The sequence below is a fragment of the Tachypleus tridentatus genome, chromosome 13, assembly GCF_004210375.1.
Source record: "Tachypleus tridentatus isolate NWPU-2018 chromosome 13, ASM421037v1, whole genome shotgun sequence".
Taxonomy (NCBI): domain Eukaryota; kingdom Metazoa; phylum Arthropoda; class Merostomata; order Xiphosura; family Limulidae; genus Tachypleus; species Tachypleus tridentatus.
This window is the reverse complement of record NC_134837.1, coordinates 139,200,984-139,213,086: the sequence shown is the minus strand read 5'-3', so window position 1 is coordinate 139,213,086 and position 12,103 is coordinate 139,200,984. Positions and strand designations below refer to the sequence as shown.

At 31.2% G+C, this 12,103-nt stretch overlaps 1 protein-coding gene across 5 annotated transcripts in view; it reads right to left on the bottom strand.

The window, feature by feature from the left end:
• The window catches only part of LOC143236813 (distal membrane arm assembly component 2), a 40,460-nt gene that overhangs the window by 6,840 nt on the left and 21,517 nt on the right, over nucleotides 1–12,103 (bottom strand). For 4 of the 5 annotated variants that reach the window (XM_076475409.1, XM_076475408.1, XM_076475407.1 and 1 more), the window contains exons 3-4: nucleotides 11,043–11,263; nucleotides 9,989–10,148 (exon numbers count right to left, since the gene is read on the bottom strand). In XM_076475409.1, the coding sequence (XP_076331524.1) occupies nucleotides 9,989–10,148; nucleotides 11,043–11,263 (381 nt within the window). Of the gene's footprint in view, nucleotides 1–9,960; nucleotides 10,149–11,042; nucleotides 11,264–12,103 lie in introns of all 5 variants that reach the window. The other variant, XM_076475411.1, reaches the window with a different exon arrangement.

The following is a 12,103-nucleotide window of genomic DNA, read 5'->3' as shown; positions in this document are numbered from 1 at the left end:
GACAAAATGGAAGTCAGAAACACTCATAGAGAATCCACAAAAAAAAGAATGAATATATTGGGAACTGTATCTAAAAAAGACATAAACTAAAGAAACTGAGGAAAATACACAGAATTAATGATCTATCAAAAATTTGGAAATATTTATTCTACAAAAAGCTTAAAAGTAACACACCTGGAAAAGTAAGGAAATCGACCTAAAAAAATTAAAACAATAAGTAACATCTAAAGTACAAAACCACTAACAGGACTGATAAGATAAATGACCCTTAAACACAGAATGTGAAAGTTGACTCAAATAAACTATACCATAAGATAAAGGACAGAAAAGAAAATTTACCATAAAGAAGTTGAAAATAAAAATGGCACCCAGTTAATAAAAACAAAGGTTGATTCAAAACTAATAGAAAAATATGAACTTATAACTAAATAACATTAGCAGTAAAAAAATGTAAAATATTAAACTAAATTAAAGCATGAATAAACTGTAAATACAAGTTGTAAACTAAAGTAGCCTTGATGGTAAATGAATTACAAAATTCAAACTTACACAACACTGATCAGAGAAGACATGAAAGACAAATTATCGAGTGCAGAAATTAGATCCATACCATCAAGCTCACATAAACTAAGTGAACTACAGGGAATAAGAAATACACATTGAAAAACCACAAATCACTTGGTAAAAGGAACAATACCTATCTAGAAATGGGAAAGATCACTGACTGAATGTAAGAGATGAGCTCTCTGCAAACTAAAGTCTGTACTTTCTTAGCAGATATCATGAAACCTAAGACTGAAGCCTAAAGTTATAACTGCCATCTGTTTAAAGCTTGAAAATTATCAACTGCCACAACAAACCAGGATTTGTATGCACAAGATATGATTTGGGAAATAGAAACGTCCCAAAAAACAAACGAGCAGAAACATGAACTTGAAACTGATATTAATTGGTGATCAAGCACAATAAAAAATTGTGCAGTCACATGAAGAACATAAAACACACATCTATACACTAGAATTACCAACTGAGAAAGTGAGGATTGTGCTGCAAGGGTAGAGGAAGTTATCTGTACTACTAAACAAGGTGCAATGTGGTTGGTTAAGTGTGGTCACATGACCAACATATGTTGCTGCAATCACAAAAAATAGAGGGGTATAAATGTCTGGTGCAATTTAAAAAGTTTATTAATGTTTAGAGGACAAATGAAGGTAGAGATAGCTATTGGTGAAAAGAGGTAGTACCATTTTGGAATAAACAATTACAAGTTTCATAGGACATTAAGGCTGATTAAAAAAACAATCTTATCAGATTGACAATAAAGCTATTGTTTCTCCTTTACCTCCTGTATTAGCTAATAATAACTACAGTACAATCTAATTTCTTATTTAACATAATTTACATAATCAGGTTGATGTTAAAGTTAGGGGTTCCCCTTTAGTTCCCATATTAGTTACTTTGTTTTTATGAAAAACATTACTTATAATCATACTTTTCTGAATTTAAACATAAATATCACAGACATTATGTGGACAACCTACTTACAGTATTTGATTATAGATTATATATAGGAATTTGCTAAGAACAGAAACTAATGCCACAGATATATACAAAATTTATGATACAAAAAGAATCCACCCAAATTAATCATTCTTTAGATATGGTAGAAACCAGAAATAATGGAAAACTGGAATATTTTTGATATCACAAACTTACTTATACTCCGAGATCAGCAATATAAATTTAGTTTGTTAAACATATTACTATATAGCGTAAACAAATGTTAATTTTAGAGCAATTATATCCCACAAAAGAGGTTTTATAATTAAATAGTTATCCACTTGAATTTATATGTGATACAAATGAAAGGCATATCCATAGCTTAAACAACATCTCACTGTGTTAAAATAATGTACAGTAATTTACAGTATGCAACTGAGAAAACAAATTCATAGCATTTTTAACTTTATTATCTCTAGGTTCTCTGGACAATTTCCACATCTTCTTCAAAACTAGGGAAGTTCTTTCTCTATTAAAGAGAAAGTATTCTACTTTCTAATAGCTGTATAGTATACAGATGCAGGCTTGTCAAATGTTATTTGATGAATAAAGGCAGTACATATTACCACCCGAGAGAAAGTATGAAATAGCATATCTGAGTTAGATATTTTAATGTTTATTCAAAAATATAAGGTAGTAGGGGATTACAGTATGCCTTAGGAATTTTAAACTCTATCACGATTTTCAGAAGAATAGAGAGTTTGATAAAAAAGACAATTTTCCTATAACACAATTATGTATACAGTAAAATCTGTCTAAGCCAAAAACTACATTGGGTGGAAGCTTGTATAAGCTGGAAATATCAAACTTTTGCAGCATATCTTAAGGTTTCTTTTATAAAAAGGCCCTCTATATGGCAGAACCTGTGTAACACGGACAGAAAACTATCTTTCACCTACCTCATCTATCAATAAGTAGTATTGGAACATAAGTAAGGTGGAAAAAACGTTTTTGATTAAATTATAATTTCTTATTTAATTAATAATTTCTAAATTAATAATAAATCCTTCTTTAATTAACAATCTGTTAAAATATTAATAAATTCTCAAACATTTTGTTACAGTAAGTATTGGTTAAATATATTGTTGTTTTTTTCTGCCATCATTATTTTTGCAGTTAAATTAGATTCATGATTTGTAGAAATATATTTGTCTTTTAAGTTCAAAATTCTACTCTTTAAATAATTCTCATGATAAAATAAATTCCTATCTTCCCTAATTTTAAAAGGTAGCGAGGAACTAAAAATTCCTACTTCATCACAAGTGTTAAGTTATATTAACACTATCAAATTGTATGCAAAAATGAAGGGGGAAAATTAACTTCATGAATTGGCATTTTCTTTTAACTGCATGAAAAAGCCCATTAAAAAAACGAAACAGTTGAAATTGGACACTTTCTTTAAATAAATTTGATTAAGATTGTTTATACTTATGTATATTTTGAATGTTTACTTTTGTTCTCATTCTAATAAATATAGCATAAACAGTATAATAACTTCATTCACAAACGTCTTACTTCCCTTGAGTCAAGCAAGTATAACATTCCACTCAAAAATTACATATATAATTAAGGAAATGCATGTTCACTATGTCTAAGCTGGAAAACTTCCTTAAGCTGGAATTTTTACTCAGTCTCGTGGGATTTTGCCTTAGACAGGTTTCACTGTATGTATACTTAGACCAAACTGTTAATTTCTATATTTTTTGCTATCCTTCTATGACACCGTAATTGCCAATGGAATTTCTCACTTGTACATATCCATAAAGTAAACTTTCAATATGTAGCAAGAAAGCATATAGCTTTAAGGCAGGGGTTCTTAACCAGGGGTGCCCGCACCCCTAGGGGGTGCAAAGATGATTCCCAAGGGGTGCGAGGATGCCCATGAATAATTAAAGCAAATCTATATTTTTAATAAGAGTATGCTTTATATTTCTCCTAAGAAGAAGTTTCCTAAGTTTCCAGGGGGTGCGAGAAATGATTACTGATTTGAAAGGGGTGCAAACACTGAAAAAGGTTAAGAACCACTGCTTTAAGGAAATATAAGAAATAAAGTAGTCTGCAAGAATTATAGATTGAAAAATTAAAAAATCTATTAACTTAGGCAGTGTAGGTAAATATTGTGTAACTGTATGTTGCAATGCAAATACATCTTAAAATAAAAAAAATTAATTTAGATTTATTTCATATCTGATGGTAACAAGATATAGAGTTAGGGAAGACAAATAACAGATAAAATACAAAGTTGTATTTAAAAAACTTCAATACTTACTTAGAAGATGCACAAAGAATATTTGAGAATTTTCAGATTAATAACAATTTTCTTTAAACTTATCATGAAAATAACTTTGCACTTGGACCCCACATACTCACAGAGAAACCTTCTGAAAATATAATTAATTAAAACATTTTGTGGTTTACTAAATGTTTGCCAAATTACATGAATACCCACACACTACATTAAAAGTCATAGTACTTTCATGATTACTTTGTGGTTACAAGGTCACTGTAATCCACTGCTCTATAGGGAAAGAATTAATCAAATAAGAAAGTTGAATAAAGAATAAAGAAAACAAATCAGTATCAATGGTATTTTTTACTTTCTCAAAAATCCACAAACAACTGAGGCTAAATGACTTCAAGAACACTTGTACTTTAGGTTACCTGACATATTTTAAGTCTTTCAACCTGGATATTCTTTACTATGCAGGAGAGAAAGTTCTAGTGTCTTACATTAATAATTTTATTAAACGATTTTTTTGTTTATATTATACTAATCAGTATAGCATATTATCTTAGCCAACAATCCATATCTTACAAGTATATAATTTTTACATTACTTATTCCACAAAGTAATATTTAAAAGAATCCTAAAATTCTCATAGTGTGATATGTGTGACATATTTTCTCTAGGCATCTTTTATATTTTTCCACCACTCCTTAACATAATAAAATATCTTGAAATATCATGGGAGATAGGCCCAGCTCTTATCATTCATATACTTATCAAGCTTTCCTTTAACTCACTTAAATTTACTGGCTCTACAACGTCTGAAGGCACTCACCTAATTGATCTAAATCCTTTTGTAAATCATCAGTATCCTCTTCACAACTAGCAATATCCAAGACCTAACTTAATATCATCTGCAAATTTAAGTAATTTATTTGCTATTTCTTCAACTTTATCATAACATTAATCAAAAAGAGTTAAAAGGTCCTAAGACTGAGCCCTGAGGTATCTCATTTGTGACATTAATCAGAGATGCCAACTATTTCAAATGACTGAGCATAATGATTGTAGACAGAGCCCTTTATCATTTGCAGTTACTAGGCCTGACCAAAGTCTCTAAGCTGTTTATTATTATATTATTATCATAACTATTATTATTAATTACTGCAATAGATTGCTCATTTATGACTGTGTTTTGTGTATTTAATATATAAATTAAAAATAATTCTTTTGAAATTATGTCTTTTATTTTGTTCAGAGTAACAACATTGGTAAAACAACATTGAACATGCACAAACAGTAAGAAAAAAAGCCTTTGTGTAAGGACTAGTTTATATCATGTTTATGACACTTATTGTAATAGTTTTGCAGCTGTTGCAGCCTTTGCTTTCATGAGAATGTCTCTGGATGGTTGGGAGTAATAACAACATTGTCCATTTGACTGTATACACATCTTGTGTGTTATAATACTGCTCAAAACTGAGGTGCTAAGTCTGGTCTGAACTTGCTTTGGTTTTAGTCACTAAACTAAATATCCTTTCACTGTCAGCATTAGAATGGAAGATTGTAAGAATTCCAAGCATAATCCAACACAGAATGCCATACTTCTGGTTGCCATTTCCATCCTTAACTGTAGACAGCTGAACCCAAAACTTGTCAACATTCAACTGAAGGACAGTTTCTGAGAAAGTATCAATTTCATAGTTCAAATATTGTCCTTCCAACTTGTCAATAGTGTTGTGCTCATGTGTATTGACAAAGACAGGATACCTGTTTGTGAAGAAGTGTAGAGAAGAGAAATCTTTGCTCACTTTCAGTTTTGGAACAGCAACCTCAGCATGAATCAGAAGTACATCATTTAGAGGGAAATGTTTCATCATGTAATTTATTGCTGCAATATAGTATTTCTTGACACTGGTGTAGAAGCTGATCAGGTCCAGGTCCTTTTCATATTTAACAATGTATTCCTTGGCAGCATTTCCAATAGAAACTGCCTCATCAGATTTGTGTAAGGATTCATTCTTGTAGTCAAGTTCAGTGATGTTGCCTAAAAGATATTCTGGCTTGATGTATCTGACAAGTATAATTTTAACTTGTGTACTCAGAGTTCTATGCATAATGTGTATGCAAGTTTCTTCTCTTTGCAATATCAAATTGGCTTACTCAAATAGAGGAATTGCAGACTGAAGACAAAGACAAAATAACAAGTTCATTTTGTTGTCCAAGAAAACTGTTAACTTATCTAACTTGCTCTGCACATAACTTTTCTTGGTTATTTCCTTGCTAGCTTTCATTTTCTTCTCTTTTTTCATTGATTGTCTCTTCTTTAGACCTAAACATATATTGAGTTACATCAAATGTTTCTTTGTCTGCTTCTGGAGACTGTTGTCTTGTGTCCCTATGTGGCTGAGAGGATGTCTTGACTGTGTCCCTGTGTGGCTGTGAGGATATCCTGACTGTTAAAGTCTTGCTGCCTGATTGAGCTCATGTTTAGATCCTTTTGAATCTCGTTTATCCTTTTCCCAGTGAAAATACTTCTTCAATGGCTTCCACATGTCCAATATTCTGTTGAGGCACAGCCCAAGTGATAGCCATCTTGTGTTAACAAGTTGTAGAATTTTCTTGTTTCTTTGTCATACAATCCTTGAAACTCTTTGAAATGTTGTTTTCTGCTAGCACTTTTGTCCAGAAAATAGTAGCTATCTATCAATATATCAGAAACTGGGCAGGGCAGTTCTCTGTAAGCTTTCTGGGCAACAATATTCATGAGGTGACAGACACAGCCCATGAAGTAAATGCTAGGCTATCATCTTGAGATGTCCCATCACACCTTTACCTATACCAGACATAACTGAGGCATTGTCTGAAGAAAAACGGATTTTCCTCTTTGTCAGTTTGTGGTCCAAAAGCTTGAAAATATTCTCTCCCGTTGAAGCTTCTTTCCATTCTACCATTGTCAAAAGAGAACAAACAATTTTTCCAAGCAAAGGGTCAAGATATCGTACAACCACTGGATACAGTTTTGAGTCATCCATGTCTGTGGATCCATCTGTGGCTAAACTGTAAACACTGTTAGTAAGTATGCTTGAAGTCATTTTGTCCTCTTCACAACCCAACATTTGTACAATGGCTGTAGTTTTGGTTCTAGCACAGCCATATTTTTCCGCTATATTAGAGTCTGGGGACATTTTTCTGAATAGATGTCCTGCATGACTGGCTACAGCTAGGGGTAAATTATGAGCAATGACAAATTGCATGAGCATCACTTCTGCATTTATGGTTTCATATTCTGAATTCTTACTCATAAATGTCATAATCTGCATCGTTTTCGTCTTCCCCTCAGCTTTTTGTTGGTGAGATGATGATTTTGTATGTCTGGAACAATTGTTTATCCCCGCCATGCGCCACAGAAAAATCGATGTGACAAACTGTACAAAATGCATGACTGTCACTGACTTTTCATGCAATGATTGGATATTTTGCACTATACTTTTTCCTAACTTTTTTAATTCACAGTTTTAATCCTTTTAGATTTGCTACAAACAAGACAATCTGGTGAATGAGGCCTCTTTATTTCCATCTTGTGAACGATCGCATTGGTGTTTCTATGCTGCTTAGAAAATGAAAAATACCCATCTACACGAGCGCTGATTGGCTCACAAGCACTGATAACGTAACTATGGATTGCCCCACGTACCCAGTATGGAGAAGCACCGCATTCAAAATAATGGTAGATGTCGAAGATACAAATACTTTATTATTTCAAGCACAAACATGATTACCGCAAGTAGCCATTTGGACTATGTCTTTTATTTATTATCAAAATTTATTTATATCTCACTAGAAATTTCTTTTCACCCCTTTCAAGCCTTCGGGGAACAATATATCACTTTATTGTATAGGCCTATATAATATATAATAATTTGGGAGTTGCAACAAGTCATAATATTTGTCTGTACAAGCGTATAGTCGTAATGTATACATCAAAATGGTTGTCATCTCTGCATTAATACATCTTCACTTCACTCCATTTTGCTATGTTCCATCAAGCCACTCTTCTATCCAATTTGCTAACATATCCCACACATCTACAGACACGATTATTTTTACAAGCCTTTTATGTGGCACCTTGTCAAACATTTTCTGAAAATCCAGATACACCAAATCTACATTCTTACTCTCATCTATATATGCAATAACCTTTTCAAAGAGTGTCAAAAGATTTGTAAGGCACACTTTTTCTTTAATGAAACTATTTGACAATCCAATAAAATTCTAAAGATTGTTAAAAACATCTTTTTTAGAGACTTTCCAAAACTTTTCCCACAGCTGATGTAAACCTAATGAGTCCATAATTACTGGGACAATTTTTATCATCTCCTTCAGAAAGAAGAGTTGCATCAACTAATTTCCAATCCTCTGTAGTAAGTGGCTCACATATGCAATCTTTAAGTTCCTTCAAAGTTCTTGGGAAAATATTGCCTCGTCCAGGTATTCAATGCTTTTTACACTTCTCTATTTTTTTAACCAGTAATCTTGTTTGATCTCAATTACATTTATTAGCCATTCAAGATATGGAGTACTTTATAAATCTTGATTAGCAAAAACCAAAGAAAAAGCAAAATTTAATAACACAGCTATCTCATAATTATCAGATACAAGCCTTCCTTTATCATCCCTCAAGGGTCTTACCCTCATTCTAACATTTTGTTTACTCTTAAATGTATTTAAATAAATCCTTACTATTAATTTTTATATTCTCATACATCCTTTTTGATGTTCTAATTTTATGTTTCACAACTTTCTTGATATTCTATAATCTTCTAAGATTCCTGTCATACCAGTGATTTTAAGTTTCTTAAACTTATGATGATTTTCTTTAATTTTATCTCCTAAACTCTTTACAAGCCTACCCAGTTTTTACTTGCAGCTACCATTCTCATTCCTTGAGTATCTCAAAATTTGTAACTAAAATATTATTACTCCTTATCTTCATATGCAGCAAACACCATAACTAATGGAGCAATAGTCCCTTGCACCCAAATGTTCCCCAATTTCCATCTTTCAATCACTTCTATATTACAAGTTAAAAACAAATCTAAAATAACGTTATTTCTAGTTGTTTCCTTGAACAATTCATGAAGAAGTCCATCCTTAATAGTTTCCAAAAACCTTTCTTCCTCATAGTTTGATTCTAACATTTCCAAATTTATATGCCTGAGATGAATACTAACCATAATTATGACTTAAATAATAGCTTAAATCTTAATCTCTTGTAAAGTTTCTCACTAATTTCATCTATCATTTGGTGGTATATAACAAATTTCCATTAAAAGCCCTTTTCTTTCATATTTACTAATAGAAACCTAAATGAATTCAATCTCCTCGCTAATATCTTTAATATCTTCAACTGAAATAGAATGTAGCTTGCAATTTAAATATAAAGGCATTTCTTTCCCTCTTTTTAAAACTCTTTTCCTATTAAATAGTCTGTCACCCTGTATTTCAAAAAACTTCTGTCATTAAAATAATCTCTATGTTTAACTATGTTTCAGTTATTCCCATTACATCAAGGTCCTTCATTTCTGTTCTAAGGTCATCTGTTTTATTTCTTATACTTCTAGCATTTCAATAGTAACAATTAAGTCTATCCTTATAACTACTTCTATACTCATTTCCTTTGCTAAATTTTTCTCTGCCTCTTATTCTTTTTGCAATTTAGTTTTTCCTGGCTCTCACTATTGTCTAGTTCTAGTTTAAACCACCCCATGCAGCTGAGTTAATAGTCCTAACTAGCAAGCAAGCCCCTATCCTGTTTAAATGCAAACCATGCATCTCAAAAAGCTACTTTCTTCCACTGAACTGATCCCATAAGTCCAACCAACCTATCTGGTAATCCTAAGATTTAGCCCTAGTGACACACTTCAAAACAAATACCCAATATATTAATCAACTTTTTTTTTTAGTTTACTATACATATTTCACTAAAAAACATAATTTCTTGTATGCAAAAGACTTATTACATTATAACTGCAAAATTTTGTGAAGATAAGCACATTATTTTGAAAGTTAGAAGTATTAAATTTCTTAAAGACTTTAAATGAGTTAAAGAAAGTCACATGGTCAGTAAAATTGACCAAGCCAGTGTTGAAAGAGTTAATTAACTAACTTACAGTGACTGAAGGTGCTGTAATTCCTTACTTTAATTTGTGAAGAGTGCATATTCCCCTTTCTGTAACTTGCTGACAGCCACTAATATCTAAATGCTCTAACGACCTGAACTGGTGAAAACGATCAAGGCACCAATCATCCAAATATGGGGATTCACGCAATATGAAGGACTTCAAATGCAACAAGTTCACTAAGTAAAAAGATAAACAATATGAAAATCATAAAAACTTGTAAAGTTAATAATCCTTAACTTTTAAAAAACAATCAAATGGTTTCTGGTTTCCAGACAAGTAACTCTTCCTCCAAGTTCTGTGTTTTAACATTATATAATAATGCACCTCTTGAAAAGCACATTAACAGTGTAAAAAACTAAAAATTCAATATTCCTTAAATTACTACAAAATAATACAGAACTTTTACTGATAATTTAAGGTGTACTAAAAAGTTATGAAGAACATAAAATAGCAGATGAATTTCAAAGCCATAAAAGATATCTCCTATGAAAGTAAAAACAATTTTCATTGATTTTTTTTAAAACTGCATAACTCTCCATGGCCTTAATAAACATTAACATTAGACAACAACAACAACAAGACACATAATTTACATAAAGATGTTAGGGATTATATGAGATATTTATTTCATGATGAAATAATGAATCATGCATCATATGAACAACAAAATTTTTGTTAAACACTCAGAATCACTGTTTAAAAACATCACCACACAGAATAAAATAAGTTCTAACAGGAATAGGAAGAAAAAAAATAAAACTGAAAATCTGAGAAAAAAGAAGAAAAAAAAGCTTGCATACTGCTTCCCACAGAGGCAGGTTGGGCACATTATTTAACATTTACCTCATTTTATTTTATTTCAAACTCTTGCATTCAGTTAGAAAATTTTCACACTTTTAAAATCATATAAATTTCAACTTCAAAATACTAATGTTACAATAGCTAAGAAAACAAATAATTAGATTCTTCTGAAGAACAACATACAAACTTAATGAAAACTATACACAGTTGTATAAAATATTTCTTCATGTCTTTTCTTTTCCCTATTTTTCTGATAAATGTACTGTTACCTAGATTGTCAAATCCTTCATAAGCAAGTGGAATTCCAGAAGCATCTATTTCTTCAAGATACATGTATGGTTTATACTGAGATGGAAGGTTGTAGTTGTTGTCTTCATCTTTTCTCACCCAAATATCCTCACCCATAAACTTTACACCACCTCCACGATGTACGATGAAATGTGCTGAAGCAAGATCTGGACCTAAAATTTTGTGACGTTCTGGAATGTAGCTAATAAACACAACATCCATTTAATCACTTTTATTACTGAACCTTTTATCATAATTTACAAAATATCCACAAACAATATGTTAATAAGCATACAGTGGGAATTAAATACTGATCAGTAGATCAGTTTGTAAGTGAACAGTGGTCAATGTGCTTGAATATAAATATCAAACTACTGTTTTTCATGATTATCTTGTTGATATATTGTGACAAAAAATCATCTCAAACATTAGCATCATATACCTGTGTTATCCAAGATCATGTTGTTGGTATGCAGTGTTCAATGTGCTTAAACATTAACATTAAGCACTGGTTCATGATGATGAGGAACCCACTTGAAGTAAAAATATATCTCAGGATGGCTAATATGGACATTAACACTTTTACTAATAAATCAGAAAAGAACATTCAAACCTTCTCAGGTCATATTCAGGTTAACAAAGAGAGAGTTTGCATTTAAATGTTAGGTTGTTAATTAGTATAGGTATAAAGGTGTTCCTTTATATTGGTTTAATTTTGGTTTTTGTTGTTGTATAAGTAGGACTCCTTTGATTTTGAATTTGTTTATGCTTGTTTCTCAACTTAGTATTTGGGTATTTTATATAGTAATGTTGTGTTTATTTGATTTGCAGCATTCAAAAATGTTTTTTGCATTCTTTGAATATAGTTTCCATTCTTCTGCTTGTTTCTCCAAACAAAAGTCATTGCAGTTGATTCATTGTATTTTATAAATTATGTTGGTGTGTTTTTCAGTGTAGTTTTTACATACTATGGACTTGAGTTCTGTATCTGGTTTTTGAATAAATTTGGTGTTTACTGGAATGTTGTGTTTTAAATTTCTTT